The 17,467-nt window shown below is 35.6% G+C and overlaps 1 protein-coding gene across 1 annotated transcript in view; it reads left to right on the forward strand.

Moving 5' to 3' along the window:
• Positions 1–17,467, forward strand: part of LOC145662857 (calpain-9-like) — a 412,792-nt gene that overhangs the window by 350,934 nt on the left and 44,391 nt on the right. The window contains exon 7 of the mRNA XM_081728793.1: positions 12,727–12,971. Coding sequence (XP_081584919.1) covers positions 12,727–12,971 — 245 coding nt within the window. The remainder of the gene's footprint in view (positions 1–12,726; positions 12,972–17,467) is intronic.

Genomic DNA, 17,467 nt, shown 5'->3' on the forward strand with positions numbered 1-17,467 from the left:
ATGAGCGCTATTTCTTCCAACAAGATCCCATAATTATGCATGATGGACATCCAAGGGAGTTTATGCTCCGAACTGCCTTATCCGCGTGGTGTGGGGTCCTGTGATTACTTTCACAGAATGCGTGACTGTCAGTGATCATCAATTCATACTACTGGTGCTGTTGGGGCGTGATTTTATGTACATCAGAATGAATTACAACAGCTCCTTAGCTTCTTTAGCCCATCCAGTTCCCAGATCTCAACTTCATTGAATACATGTAGTCAGTTCTGGAACTCAAAGACCCCGAAAGAGATATCCTCCATCGTTGCTAACAAAACTCTAGGCTGCGCTGCTTGACAAATTATGCTAAATTGCTTTGAAATCATTCATTGACTTATGTGTTTCCATTCTACGACGAATCAGAACTGTTCTGCAGGCTAATATTAGTCTTACGCTGTATTAATCAGTAAGCTGCGTTTTCGTCACGTATTTCCATTGTTTTTGATAACTATTTATATTAAACTTTACATACGCGTGTATAAAAGAAAAATGAAAATGAAATGAAATCTTTGAGTTTTACATCCCACGGTTATGCCGGTTAGGCTAAAGGAGACGGTGATGATGAGTAATGAATGAAATGGTGGAATGAAGAAAGTGGGAGGAAACGGGAGAACCCCTAGAAAACCCACGCACGCGTTGTTTGTCCACCACAAAGTTCACTTGGCGGGGGCTGGGATCGAACCCGGGACCCCAAGCACCAGAGGTGAACGCTCTACCACTGAGCCACCGCGGCCCCGTGTATAAAAGAAGTCCTGAATGACTAATTCATAGATCAGCGCCTAATCCAAACAGCTTAAGCTAGAAATTTTACATTTGGACAGTACATAGGGTTTGTGACGTAAGGTACCACTAAGGAAGGAGTTTTGGAAATATGACGAGGAAGAGGAGGGGAATACAAGTGACAATAGAGAAATATACATACCTTGGTTAGAGGTTAGAGGTTAGAGATATGAAATTTGATATTTAGACTTCTTATTTAAAACAACTGGATACGTGTTTCAGCGATGATTTAGAACAGAAAACAGAAAGTGAGAAGAAAAAGAGTCTTGATTACAATGCAAAGAGTCTGCATTTTCAGTCTGGGTTACAATTCTTGTAAGAGTCCAAACTTCGGAATCTCTTAAGGTTAGATACATAAAATTTAGTGTTTGATGTTCTCATTTAAAATAATAAGACATGTATTTCAGCTGCTTTTGATATTTGACCTAGAAGGGAATTTAATGGGGTAGGCGGAATAAAAGGGGTACGATTACAATTAATAAGATGTTCATATTGGAATAAGACGGCCAGAGCTCCTCCATGGCTAAGTAGTTAGCGTACGCGTCTTTGGTGTGGGAGAGCCAGGTTCTATTCCCGGCGGGAACTCATGGGGTTCGGATTTTACGTTAATCAGTAGATCCCGTCTCATATAGCCACACTGCTAAAAGGGACGTTAAACTCAAAATCAACTCAACCCAATAAGACGGCCATATCTCGGAATCCCTTAAAGTTAGAGATATGAAAATTGGCATTTGGACTTTTTATTTAAGATATGATAATTGAGCACGTGTTTTAGAGTGTTTTTAATATTTGTCCAAGAAGGGAAGACAAAAGTGGGAACAAAGAGAAGAGGGGGCTGCAATTGTTATAATACAGCCATATCATGAAATCCCTTAAAGATAGTGACACGGAGTTTGGTGTTTCGACTCTTCATTTGATTGATTTTGGATTTAACGTCCATTTCAGCAGCGATACTACATGAAACATAGGCCTAAAGTGTAACATGAGATCCGAGCCACATGAACTCCCACTTGGGAATCGAACCCAGGTCTCCCACGCCGAGGGGCGCTTATATTTGTCCTACGAGAGAAGAAAACATGTGAGTAGTAAATAGAGTGTGAGTATAATAATATACTGTATATCTCACAATCCCTTAAGGTTAAGCCATGAAATTTTGTTTGGATTCTTCATTTAAAATAATTAAACGATTATTTGAGCATTTTTAGATATTTGATCTAGAATAGAAGAAAAAGGGGTACGGGTGCTTCCCTTATATGCCCATAGGAGATGTTATGTGAAAGGGAAGAAAGAAGAAACGCAGAAGAAAAAACAAAATATTTCCAGAAGTAACAAGCAGGGGCATTTACTAATATAAAATACAACTTTTAAGTTTCTTAGACCATGGAATTAGTCTAATTAGCTTGCAATCACTTGTTTCTTTCACTTTGATTGCACAACACATTACTTATTGTTAGTATATTATGATAGTATTAAATAGGCCTATTTCAGATTTACCTTATGTCCTCCACCATTTTAACAGGAAATTCGTAAGATAAATGTTTGACATAAAAATTAATGACACACTAAAGAAGTATTATTGAGAAGTTATAATATACTGTAGAATGTTTCCACAGAGTCCTTGCGAGTGCAAAAATTAAGTTGTGTAAATATTAACTTCATATATATTATGTAAACTAATATATGTAGTTTTCCTCATTTCGTTTGTTTTTTCACTGAAATAAAATTGATTATTTCCTGAACAGGAAATGATGATGTAATTTGGTAGACAGGTAATTCTGAGAATTTAATTATGAATGGGAGGTCTAACGTAAACATAAAGTTTTCTGCATCGTAAATAATTTTCATTTCGACATTTATGGCGCATCTCCTGTGCATGGAGCTAACGAAGCAAGCGCTCCAGTGGCAGAGATGAGAATTAAGCGAGAATAAAATGCAACTAACATCCTTTTATAAAGAAATTTTGACATGTACCAAAAAAAAAAAATTTAAAAAAATCTTCTCTGTCTTACAGAGTTAAAATGGGTAAAAGGGTTATGTTCTGAGATCATATCAGAAAAACCTTAATATGTACGAGGAAACTTCCGTTGTAATTAAAAATATGTCAACTGCCTACGTAACAGGAAAGGAGTATGTTCAAATGTAATGCAAATTACAAAATCAGATCTTAACAAAAATTAGTAATATTGTAAATCTCACTTTATTTTTCTACATTGTGTCTTCTTATCTTTTTAGTCATGTGTGTGGAGGCAAAAATAAAATAAAGAACATAAAATAGTAAAGAAAACATGGAATAGTGACTTTTTTGTGAATATTTTGTTTAACTTCTACAAGTTATGGGGCAAATTGTACAAGTTAACCCTAGAAAGACCAAGGGGGTCAATTTTGCCCCCAAGTTCTTTGTTTATTTAGTTTATGTAGATTAATATGTATTCAGGATTTCTGTTTTTTTTTTTTAATTGTTCCTTTTGATGAAAGGTTCATTTTCACTTTTTTCAACTGGAAAATACTGCATTTTGGTAGTAAAAAAAATCATTCATGTTGTGCGAACCCACCCCCTTGGTCTTAAGTGCTACCCATCTTTGTTTCCCCAAAAATTCCTTTAATTTTTTTTTTTTAATCTAAAACTTGTATTAATTTTTTTAAATGTTACTTTTCTCCTTTATACAAGTATTTAGGCTTTCATAGAACTTGTCGAGTGTTAGTTATAATATTGGTTTTCTGCATAGTATTATAAGAAATTTAGTATAATATATAAGCAGTTTTACTAACTGTATTTAGCCCGTTTATTACAAATAAAAAGCACATTCCTTGAAAAGTTTCTTCTTTGAAATTTAGTTAAACATGTTAACTCAAATTGAACAAATATTCTCTGAAAGCTACTTAAAACCAGAGCGGGCAAATTTAACCTCTCCTTGGTCCTTCATGTAGCAGATGCGAGCACACTTTCTAGGGTTAGCCCTAATATGTAGGCCTATCATAAACCACGTGCCTTGTCTTCCTAATCTTTTGTTATTAACAGATAAGTAAGTAACAGTAAATTTTAAGTGTAAGCATGTCATTAAGTATGACAAGTGTTGCTATGAGTAGTAGTAAAGATTATCTCTCGTCAATTTTGAAATATTACTTGTTTGTTGTCTGGGGCATCTCACCTTTGTCACTGAGGCATCTCACCTTGATTGTCAGGAGAGATGGCCAAACGCACATATATTTGTAAAGGCTTACAAACAACGTTGGCTATTCCTTCTCCAACGTAAGTTGGTTGATTGTATATTGTGGCTACCATATCAAAGGATGATTTTTTGATATGTTTTAGAAACAATTGTATATAAATATTTAAAAAAAAAAATCTCTTAAGTAGAGCAACTCTCATGGAATTAACCTAGTAATTATTGACCATCTTTTCCCCTGGGAGTGGCATTTTCCAAAATGGTGAAACACGTGTGCCATCATTTAAATTTAAGACTTTATATATCAAATTTTACATCTCTAACTTAATCAAATCCCCACATAATTTTGTATAAATAAAGAGAAATTTCAGTATTATAGAAATATCTCCTCTTCCCCCTTTACGACCGGAATTTTCAAAACTGTTGAAACACAGATTCTCTTATTTTTATTTAAGAATTTATAAACCCAATTTCACGTCTTTAACTTAAGCGAATCCTTACATTCGATTATTTCACAATAATGAAAGGAAAATTTGGATATTATAAAATTCAATCCCAGTTCTCCCTCCTAGGAGTGGAATTTTCGAAAGCTCTAAAATATATTTTTCCTTACTTTTATACAATAGTTTATATACTGACTTTCTCAACTCCAACTTAAGTGAATCCCCACTTCCTGCACTTTGTGAATAAATAAAGGATAATTTCAATATTATAGAAATTATCTCCCTTTCCTCCCTTTGAAGTGGAATTTTCGAAAATGCTGTGATACGGTATGTCTTATTTTTAATGAAGTTCATATGCCAAGTTTCATCTTCGTCTCTCTAACGCCAGAGACTGGTGAAATATACTATCCTCGAGAGAAATTTTGAACACACTTTTAATCCGTTAGGATGAGTATTTCCAAATATTCTTTCTTCTCCCTTACCTTTGTGACGAAAAAAAAGTACTCGTTCCAAATTTCATGTTTCTACCTATAGGATTATGCCCCTAGGCGATGATGAGTCACCCCACCTTTACTCCTTTATATAATAGTATAGATAGATAAAAACTAATTCCTACAACATCTTTTATTTTAATCCAGAATTGAAATTTTCTACATAACAATAATGAGCAATAAAGAAATTCCTTCACTATAAAAACTTATATTTTTAGTCGCCTGTCTACTGATCTCACACTATGATCTCATGTTTAAATTTGTTATTTAAAAAAATACACTACTTATACTACTTATAACATCTAAACAAGAACTTGGAAAAACCGTTGGATACACTGCAGCATTGACAGTCTTTGCTCTCCTGTCCCACCGCAGCTCGCACTGAGAAAAAAAATTGTAGGTGACGTACTTAAAAAGGTAGGTTACATTGTGTAATTCCTGTAGCTTTTGGACTTAATGTATGGCAGACGTTCGATGTATACGTACTTTCCGTATGAAAGAATATAGGAGATCAGGATCTCAAATACAAATGGACGTATATAACATATAGCTGAGGAATGTAACATAAGTATATGCATGTGATATCCGGAAAACTGTTAGATGTCAGATATCCTGCAACGGCATGATGTAACATCTAAGGGCAGTGTGTATGTAGCATATGGATAACGTATGCTCCATACTGATTTCTGTAGTAAGCAAAAGGATTCCGTATATTTGTACAATATACCGCTGTCCGGAGAACGGTTTTTTCTCAGTGCGCCCAATAAAAATACTAGCACCCTCAGCCAAAAATAGCACAGCTATGCTGCTCAGGATATATTTATTCTGACCATCGATTATTTGTACTGTTCTTATTCTGTGTAATGATACAATGCAGAGCATGAGATGTTCATACGTGAAAATGAAAAATCTACAGCGAAAATTCTACCAGTTCTTCCGTTGTATGTTGTCATAGGCTGTTTTTTGCAGTTTACAATTGCTTAGCTTAAGCAAGAAATTGGGAACTTAATTGTTTTAGTAGGAAAGGTGAATCTCCAGAATACAAGATCGTGAAATTTTATATGGAGTGCATAAAAACTTAAAAAATAGGGTGTTTAAAATTCCTCCTCTAATCCTGGATCGTGCAATATTAATTACGTAGTGAACAGCAGACAGGTGTTATTTTCTCCGACTTTTGCGTTCCCTCTGAGCGCACTTTTCATTCCGCTAATTATTTCTTTACGATCTCATTTCTTTTCACACGTCTTCTTTAGCCGAAATCCCATGACCAGGGGACATTAAACCTATAATTATTACTTTTATAAATGTTGAGTAGGCTATGTTTTATGTCCTATGTTTTCGCAGTTGGCAATAATGGAAGTAATTCTGCTTCTTTGCTTCTATCACTGCTAGGAAAGGGAAGGGGAAAGTAGCTTTGTAAGTTGTAAGCTTATGGTATGTATTTCGGAAAAATGAACACTCTTTACAAATTTAGGGAAGGGCAATCGCCCCCTAAGTTTAACAAAGAAGAACATGAAAGCATATAATTTTCATTATCTATAATTTTAATTACGCTTCAGCATTTTAAAATACTTTTCGTAATGTTTGAATTGAATTAAGTTAAAAAGACTTTTTAATGCTTTCCTTAAAAATTAGAGAACGAAATAAAACAAATCTCAGGAGAGAGCCAAATATAAAAATCATACTTGAGCGCTCTCATATAATTGTTATACTCATAATATATGAGAGCGTTCCCCATGCTTTTCCTTTTAATCATGACTAAATAGTACCTTTCTAAATTAATTTTCTTGAAAACAGTTACCTTTCTGCTCTTTTAAGCACAATTTGTTAATTTTTAAGGAAAATATGATTTAAATTTTTTAATTTTATTTCTATTTCTACTTTCCAATAATAATTACATATGTTTAACATTGTATTTTTTATTATTATTAATATTTCCATTCTGACATACTTGTCGAGACTCGATGACTTTCGGTGCTATAGTTACCTGAGGAAGAGATTTAAGTACAACACAAAAAAAGGAGGCTTGTTGTGGGGTAAAATGGAGAAATTGGACTACGAAAAAAAACAACATTAGGCACTTTAAGTGGTTCGTTATAATCGATTATAATCAATCATGTCCAATGTTTGTATAGTCCTAGTACCATTTCTTCATTTTACACACTAAGGAATCTCCTGATTTGTGAATTTTATAAAATCACTAACATCGATTACCCGCTTCGCTGAGTTAAAATGAAAATTTAAATGCACAACTTCGTATCTCATGTGTTTGGTACCCGTGAAATACAGTATGCTGTTTTCGTCTTTAGTGGCATCGATTTGAACGGCATCGGAAAGATCACTGTTCATCTTAGCGACCCCGAAAACTGTGGATTCGACACTAATATTGGTCATTTTGGATCATTTTGTATGTATCTTCCCCTCTCCCAAGTTGAGGGGGTTGAATTTAGTTTTAAACGGGATCGGAAGTGTCACTGTTCACCTCAGTGTCCCCCAAAACTGTGGATCAGACACTAATATCGGCCATTTTCGATCATTTTTATACAGAGTGGCCTAAAAATAGGTATAAAGACGAAAAGACCTACATATATCAAACATCCAGGACTGTACCTCCTTTTGGGCCACTCTGTATATCTCCCCCTACTCCTCCTCCATGTTGCAGAGTACGCATCGAAGTGTCACCGTTAATCTCAGCGACCCCGAAAACCATCGATTCGACACTGATGTCGGTCGTTTTCGATCATTTATAAGTGTTTCCACCCAAAGTTGCACCGTCAAAGTGATATCACAAAACCATCTCAGGTCTGAACCGTATCTATGATGAAAATTAGGCATGGGCGCAAGACGCGAGAACGCGAGAAGTCTCGTCTCGTCTCGTCTCGCAAACGGGACGAGAACGCGAGACGAGAGTTATAATATTTTGCGAGACGAGACCTGATATCTTTTGCGAGTCGAGAACGCGAGACGAGACTTCAGCAAGTCTCGCGAAACTTCTCGCGATCTCGCGTAGTTTACATTTGTGATATTGATATGGTATTCTTTTGCAAGTACCATCATACATATTGAAGAGAAGATAGTTAATAATGTCAGGATCGAGTTTTGCAATAAACATGGGTGTACCGACAGTAGAGTGCCAGCAAAGAGAGTGATGGCAAAAGAGCGACGACCAGGAGAGCGTTAGCCAAGAGATCGACGCTCTTCTTTGTATAAACTCTTGGATTTCTGGTAATTTCAGAGAGTGTTTAAATGTAACTTACCAGTAAATTCATCTTTCGTTGGTGCTGATACACACACACACACACACACACACACACATATATATATATATATATATATATATATATATATATATATATATATATATATATATATATATATATATATATATATATATGAATTCATTTCTTATTAGAGGCGAATAATTGTGAAAAACTTCGGTATTTTCTTAGGTAATATTTGGTCTAGGAATTAATTCGTGCGGTTGGTACGCACACATTGAAGCTGTAGTACAAACACAAAATACATAAATACCTTAAGAAAAATATTGTCCATCGCTAGCCACCACTTTCGCCCATCTGTCAGGCAATGTACGGATTCCGTGGCGAAAGAAGTCCTCATCCTTGGAAGCGATCCAGTCAGAGACCCATGTTTCGATATCTTCTGAAGAAGTAAACCGCTGTCCAATCAAATCGTTGTTCATGCAATCGAACAAGTAGTAGTCCGAAGGAGCAACGTCTGGTGAATACGGCGGGTGGGGTAAAACTTCCCATCCGACATTTTCTAAATAGGTTTTGACCGGTTTTGCGACATGTGGGCGAGCGTTATCATGTTGAACAATAAGTTTATCATGTCTGTTCTCCCATTCTGGTCGTGTTCTGGCCAGAGCTGGCTTCAAATGCATTAATTGTCGTCGATAACGTTCTCCATTCATAGTTTCACCCGGTTGCAGCAGCTCATAGTGCACCACACCTTTCATATCCCACCATATGCACAGCATAACCTTTGCACAGTGAATATCTCGTTTTGGTTGTGATGGACCTGGTTCACCTGGTTTCACCCAGGCCTTTTTTCGTTTAGGGTTCTCGTAATGGATCCACTTCTCATCACCCGTAATAATTCGATGCAGAAACCCCTTTCTGCTCTGTCGTTGAAGCAGCAATTCGCAAATGGTTTTTCGTCTTTCAACGTCTCTGTCTTTCAATTCATGTGGAACCCAATGTGACATCTTTTGAATCATTCCCATGGCTTTCAAGCGTTTGGAGACTGTTGTTTGATCAACGCCTAATGCTGCTGCAAGTTGTTCCTGCGTTTGACACGAATCCTGCTCGAGCAATGCTGTCAATTCTTCGTCTTGAAATTTTTTTGGCTGTCCAGCTCGCTCTTGGTCTGCCAAGCCGAAATCACCACTTTTAAACCGTGCAAACCACTTCTGACACGTTCGCTCAGCTAGAGCATGGTCACCATACACTTCCACCAAAATACGATGACTTTCAGTCGCACTTTTCTGCATGTTAAAGTAATGCAGCAGGACACCCCGCAAAAACACTTTATCAGGCACAAATTGCGCCATGTTCACTTAACTACAAACTGGTGTTGTTGACGCTTTAATCCACTGCCCTATACTACGAACGATACGCGATGACAGGGGTTTGCAACACATGTGTGGATACATGGAACTGTGGGACGTTCCGTTCGTTGCGCCATCTCTTGTCCACCCGCACGAATTAATTCCTAGACCAAATATTTGTGATTATTTCTGTAGAGTATGTAAAATTCAGATTGAAATTGATTTTTTTTTAAAATTTCTTAGGTAATAGAGCATATTTGTGAAATCTCTGTAAAATATGTGATTCAATTTGCTATTGAATGTTCAAGATATACAAAGATTCTTTCTGGATCACTTCTAGATCAGTATCTTGCTTTGTTCAAAGTTGGCTTTGTAAGGAACAGTGAAATTGTTGTGTGTGTCTGTGAATTCACTTCTTATTGGGGACGAATAATTGTGAAAACATTATTTTAATTTGTTAGGCAATATTTGTGATTATCTCTGAAGAATATGTAAGATTCAGATTGATATTGAATGTTTAAGATATCTGTCGATCCTGCCTGGATCACGTCTAGATCAGTATTTGACTTTGTTTAAAGATGATTGTGTACGGAACAGTGAAATTGTTTTTGTGACTAGTGTGTGTTTTAAAGAAAAGCGAATTATTTTCTTATTGGAGACGAATAATTAAGAAAACATTATTTTAATTTCTTAGGTAATTTTGCAATTATATTTGTAGAATATGCAAGGTTCAGATTAATATTAAATGTTAAAATATCCATCGATCCTGACTGGATCATTTCTACGTAGATCAGTATTTCACTTTGTTCAGTACGGAACAGTGAAATTGTTTTGGTGTGTGTGTGTGAGGGGGCGGGGTGTTTTGTAGAAAATGAATTCATTTCTTATTGAAGACGAATTAATGTGAAATTTCAATTTCTTAGGTAATATTTGTGGTTGTGTTTGTAGAGTATGTAAGTAAGATTCAGATTTATGTTAGTTGTTCTGGTGACTATCGATTTTGCATTGTTGCTTTCTGTATCTCCAACGTGTGTTACTTGTAACAAAGTTAGATCTAAAATTGTAACTGTTTAATTCCATGTAACAATAATTCCAAGTATTGGAAATCTTGTATGTAATTCGGTCAGACTAAATAATAATAATAATAATAATAATAATAATAATAATAATAATAATAAATTTTTATTTAAGCTCATTGTAGTCTTTCTTGTAGTTATTAAAGATTAATCTCTTAACTCTCAATTGTTAAGAAAACGTTTAGATGAAAGTGCATTTAAGTTGTGAAATATATATTACTAACGCTGCATGTTTACTATAAATACGGCTATTTGAGTTACCGTTCTTACCAAGTTATTTGAAAGCTTTTATCTTTCAAGTAAGATTACTCAAATGTAACATGCCGATTTCATTCATACTTCACATAGACAAAGACTACAGAAAACTGACATTTTTTAATACCGAGAATGTGGGGTGTAAAATCAAGCATTGTGAATCGGAATGAGTGGATAAGCATTGTGTAACTATGAAACAAAACTATGTAAACTTTGAGTATACATTAGTTTAAAAGGATCGAATGAAGACTACATTATTCCAGTATTAATTTGCGAGACCGCGAGACCAAAGCGAGAAGTCTCGCGCGAGACCGCGAGACGAGAACTTAGGTCTGCGAGACGAGAACAGCTTTTGATTTTGCGAGACGAGACGAGACTTGTTTCAGTTCTCGTCTCGTTTGGTCTCTCGCCCATGCCTAATGAAAATTTCATCGAAATCGGTCGAGTGGTTTGAAGAGTGATGAAGTCAGAAAGATAGTTACTTTCATTTATATATATATATATATATATATATATATATATATATATATATATATATATATATATATATATATGTGTGTGTGTGTGTGTGTGTGTGTGTGTATGTAAGTATGTATGCATGGATGTATGTATCCCTGCTTCCCCTCCCCTAAGTTGCACCGTCAAAGTAAAATAATAAAAAATATCACAGGCCCGAACATAATCTATGCTAAAAAATTGATCGAGATTGGTCGGGAGGTTCAACAGTAATGAAGTCACAAAGACATTCACTTTCATTTTTATTTTTTACATATACGTATCTCCCCCACCCCTCCGTTAAGTTGCATTGTCAAAATAAAGTGATAAAAATTATTCCAGGCCTGAACATCATCTATGTTGAAAATTTAATCGAGATAAGTTATGTGTTTCAAGAGTTATATAAATATATATTTCTTAATTTATTACTTTTTTAAAATTTTTATTACGTTTCCACAATAAGTAAATTCTTACTTTGGCATGGGAAATTCGGGTTCCATTCCCGGTGGGAGCGTATGCGATTCGGATTCCACGTTAAACTGTAAGTCCATGTCTCATATAGCTTCACTGCTGAAAGAGACGTTAAAATCAAATGATATATCAATCACTTCTTAAAGTTTATCATACTTTCACGATACGAAACATACGTAATTTACGAAGATCCCCTGAATATTATACTGTACATACATGTACGAGAGCATTTTTGGTTCCATAACGGAATAGGATATATATATATAGTTAGTAGAGAGCAATATTGATAGGTTAATAAAATATATGAATATACTAGAATAAGTGTCCTGTTTCGCACGGAATGAATAATATTTATACACATTATTTGAAAACGAACTGAGTGGAATAAATAACCTTCGACATTGTCCCTATTAGAAAATAAGTAACTAAGTAAAATAAATAAAGACGAGCAAGGCGTTGCCTCTCTCAACAGTAAAGAATGTAGTAAAAAAGAAAAATAACCACGAGCAACGCTCGGGCCTCCTGACTTGGACTTAAATATCCAAGAGACTGTCACCAATCAGCTCAGTGACACCGAAAACTATGGAGTGGACACAAATCTCTGTTATTTTGGACATTTTATTATTCACTCCTTCACACCCGTACCCAATACCGATATAGACTGAATTTGGATGTAAATAACATCAAGAGGTTTTTTTTTAATATAAATAAATTAATCCAGTTCCGTCGTAACCAGAATACAATTTTAGATTGTCAGTTAGTGTCGTCTGATCCATATCCCTCTGGTTAGTTTTAAAATATGTGGAATTCATTCATGATGACAATATACTGTCTCATTGACAGTATCTATTATGATTTTTATTTATTAATTTATTGTTAACAGTGTAAGGTATAGCTACAACTAGAGATAATTATTATTTATCTGCTTTACTGTCTTTCCAGGAGAAAGAAAATAAACGTCAACTGAGGCTACGGAATGGCCTCATTACCCAGCATGCGTACAGCGTTACTGGACTGGCTCGGGTTCGAGGCCCACTTGGAGAAACCCCTCTTGTGAGGCTAAGGAATCCCTGGGGACGAGGAGAGTGGACAGGGCCATGGAGTGAAAGGAGCTGGGAATGGGATGGACTATCAGATCGGGATAAGGAATTGCTTAGTGTGCGTGTTAGAAATGACGGAGAATTTTGGTAAGTGTACTATGAAATCGTGAGCAATTTTACATAAATTATCCTTATTTCAACACTGTTAAATTATAAAAATTCCCAGTTTTGTCTGCTCGCACCATACAAGTATATACATAACTTGTCATTGTGCTACGTATTAAATAGTCAAACAAATGCAAAGATGCTAGAAAGCAACATTTTAAAATCTTTCTAAGTTTTTGACACCAACTATATAACTAAAGATCCCACATCACAGCTATAAAAAATAACTTTTGTCTGCATAGCTAATACTGACAGTAACTTTATATTTTTGATCACAAAGAAACATTACTTTAAAAATGCAATTGCCTACCAAATAACGAAATATAGTTTTGGTTACGATATTTCTGCTCTAACATTTTACACCATAACGTTTCAGCTTCTCTTCAGTACACATTAAATCTTGAATATATGCAACTAAAACAATAATCAGTAGCGGTTTACGCTTTTTTATACTCAAATTATTCAACTTGTCCCAAAGATATTTGTATTCAGCAATCATAAATAGTTTCACTGTTAGGGTTTCTCTGTCCTTCATCAAAGTAAATTCAATTTCAATTTCATTCATCTTGACTCTGGAACTATTACTTAAATGATTAACACTTCTCTGACCAGAGTACATATTTATTTATCAAAATTAAAGTAAGTAGTAACAGTTGTAATAAGTTAACGTTATCTTCATCAGACGTTAACTAGCAGAAATATTTTCATAACATTAAATTAATATTATTGTTGTGTAATTTTAAATATTTCATTTTATAGAATTCTGATGTTTATTTACATTTTTTTGAAACTACAAACATGATTTCGACATACAATTACATATATGTGTATATAAAATATAGATTTAATTTTTAAATTGAGAAATAATTGTGAAACATTGATATAAAATGTAACTTATTATATTCCTTAAAACTTTTTTTATAAGGAAATTATTTATTAATACAATTAATTAGAACGTTAATATGCCCATATCCATAATACAAGTAAATTCATGGAAATATACAATAAATGTTTATAACGAAATTAAATTATTTATAATCATACAAATCTAGACGTTTAATTTGCGAGAATCTGTCATTCCCTTTGTACCTCAAAAGGAGAAGAAGAAGAATTTAGTAACCATTGCACGAGTACAATTTAATTTCATTTTATAATTTTAAATTTTTGAGATGTAACAATCAGGTATTGTTATAATTTACTGTTCTAGATGGGCTTCGTCCTTCAATTCTTAAAGACCTTCTTTCTTGTCAAATACTGGAATCGAAGGAAAAACTGCTAAAATCCTTATGTGATCTATTTAATTTAATCATTTCTGGAAAAGTACCAACGGAAGTTCGCCCACTGTTCTTCGGCGCCAAACTTACAGCGCTAAGAAAAAAAGGATGGTGGTATTCGGCCCATAGCGGTTGGGAATGTTTGGCGCAGAATATCGGCAAAAATTGTATGCTTTAGAATACGTGAGCCAGTTAAGAACTTTTTATCCCCCCATCAGCTTGGTGTTTGTGTTCCTAATGGTGCCGAGGCAGCTGTTCACGCAGCCCGAGTTTATTTCTCTTCTACTCACAGTGCTACTAAGGCGATTGTAAAATTGGATTTTCGTAACGCATTTAATGAGCTTCGCCGGGATACTATGCTTGCCGCAGTGATGAATAATTTTCCTTCAATTTATCCATATGTTTATCAATGTTATGCTCAACCAAGTGATCTGTTTTTCAACGGAAACACTATTTCTTCTCAGAGAGGTGTACAACAAGGTGATCCCCTGGGCCCAGCACTTTTCGCTATAACCATTCACTCTTTAGTTAAATCACTGAATACCGAATTAAACATTTGGTACTTAGACGATGGAACAATTGGTGGTGACCCCGAGATAGTTCTTTCATCTTTAATAGAAATAAATAAGAAGGCATCACTTCTTGGCTTGCGTCTTAACTTTTCTAAATGCGAGGTGGGTTGTCTTGGAACAGATGAAACCGCATTCGACGAAATCTTTAGAAGATTTAATGAGGCTGCACCAGGCATACGCCCTCTAACAATCCAGAATGCATGTCTTCTAGGTGCTGCTCTCACGTCGGAAGCACTCACTAACGTGCTATTGAATAAAATATCTACTTTAGAATTGTTCTTGTCTCGACTTCCCTCAATTTCAGCCCACTCAGCCTTTTTCCTTTTACGAGCATCTTTATCAATCCCTCGCCTAACCTATTTTTTACGATGCTTTCCATCTTGGCATGAGAGTTCTTTGCTGCAAAAATATGATACTGTCCTAAAAACTGGCCTTGAATCAATTCTGAACTGCTCCTTAAATGACAACTCTTGGATACAAGCATGTTTACCTGTTGGTTTGGGCGGTCTTGGTATTCGACGAGCTGTGGCTATGGCGATTCCTACATTCTTAGCGTCATACCACGGATCTCTGCGGTTAATCGAAGCTCTCCTTCCACAGGGTTATTGTTTGGACCCAGATGGTTCAGTTCAAGAAGGTTCTAATAAGTGGGCAAACTTAGCAGATACAAGCCTTCCGGAGATTAACAAAAAGTGTTATCAGTCATCTTGGTATACACCAATGGCATGTCAATTACATAATCATTTGTTACAATCTGTTGTTGTTCCAGAAGATAAAGCCAGGCTTCTTGCTGCCTCGTCTCCCGAAGCGGGTGCATGGTTGATGGCGATACCTTCTCCGCCTTTAGGCCTTCATTTGTCAAATGAAAGCTTTCGAATTGCTGCAGCCTTACGTTTAGGCTTAGCAGTTTGTGAGCCTCATGGCTGTCATATCGGAGGGAAAGATACGGACATGAAGATTTTTCGAAGTTTTTGCTTCAGGAACTTCATTTATAGTCTGTAGGTCTGTGCGTTGCGACTGAGAAGCACACACGCCTAAATTCATTAAATTTCACTTACTACAAAACAATGAAAAGAGTTAAGTATTACCAAAAGCGTTTCAGATAGAGGACAGGTCATACCATCTGAAAACTATATCCTCCTTTTGTTTAAACTATCGGCGCTACTAACGTACGAATTTCGCCTCTGAATACAGATATAAATAACGAACTGTTTATCACTCGATTAGTACAGTGCTCCCCTAATTACCCGAAAACACGTCTCTGAATACCGCTGAAAATGTTTTTTCGATCTATTTTAAATTTGAACCTTCAATATTCAGCGTGAGTTTGTGATCTTTGATTGTATTCGTTACTGTGTTATTTACTTCCAAATATAAGGTTCGGTAATATCTACGAAGTAGGACTGCTTAGCAAAGCACCTAACACTGAGATCGCCTTTCTACCTAGTATTTAAAACTCAAATATACACATATATACTTACTGTTCAAAGTATTTAATATTAAATTCAACATCGTCTGATACAGCTACAGTGTGATCATAATGTAAAGTGTTTTTCTAAGCAATCCTTCTCCTAAGTATTATCATACCTAACATTTGGAAGTGGATAACTCAGTAACTAATAAAAATTAAAGATGACACACTCACATTCGACATTCAAGATTCAAACGTAAATATATAGGCCTAGTAAAAAATATTGCCGAGCTATAAATTTCCTGTTTTTACATCGAAATAAGAGCAAAGAAAACAAGAAATAATTACATGTCAGGAGAAAATTCTAACTTATGCTCAATGATGTTGGATAGGTACAAGGTACTACCTTTATTCAACAGAAAATATTCCATTGTGGGGATGAGGTTAACCAACGTGGCCTGCATGGCCTTTCATGCATGAAGAGCGCTGGTAGATTCGCCCGACATTCCTCGGTAAATGATATAATACTACGAGCCCTCAACCCAGCTGGATTTCCTTCAATACGGGAACCTTCTGGTTGCTGTCGTTCGGATGGAAAGCGACCGGATGGGATGACACTGATTCCATGGATGAGAGGTAAATGTTTATTGTGGGACTTCACATGCGCCGATACATACGCTCATTCAAGTCTCCCTCTGTCAGTAATGAACGCTGGAGCTGTTGCTAATCGCAGAGAAGCTGAAAAGCAAAGAAAATACAACAACCTTCTCGAAAAGTTTGTTTTCACTCCAATCGCTATTGAAACCAGTGGTGCTTGGGGTGCAAGAAGTCTAGAATTCATTAGGGAGGTAGGAAGACGCATTTCTTGTGTTTCCGGCGAAGTTCGCTCCACATCCTATCTAATACAGCGCATATCCGTTTCTATCCAACGTGGTAACGTCTCGTCGGTCCTTGGCACTTTACCAACTGGCAAGGAACTGGATGAGGTGTTTATACTCTGAGAAGAATTGTCTTTGTAGAAGAACGTAATCAGAATCTAATTGCTTGATATTGTAAAGATTTTAAATATATTTGAGATGACAGGAAAAGGTTTTGTAGCTGCTGGTGCTAAATGTAATTTCCTGTTGGTTGGTTTATATGACGTCCTTATCCTCCCCCCCCCCCTTTCTGAAAAGTAATTTTCTATTTACAATTTGTTTCCAAATATCTTATATTAAAGGT

This window comes from Thermobia domestica, chromosome 10 (assembly GCF_964235325.1).
Source record: "Thermobia domestica chromosome 10, izTheDome1.hap1.1, whole genome shotgun sequence".
Taxonomy (NCBI): Eukaryota; Metazoa; Arthropoda; class Insecta; order Zygentoma; family Lepismatidae; genus Thermobia; species Thermobia domestica.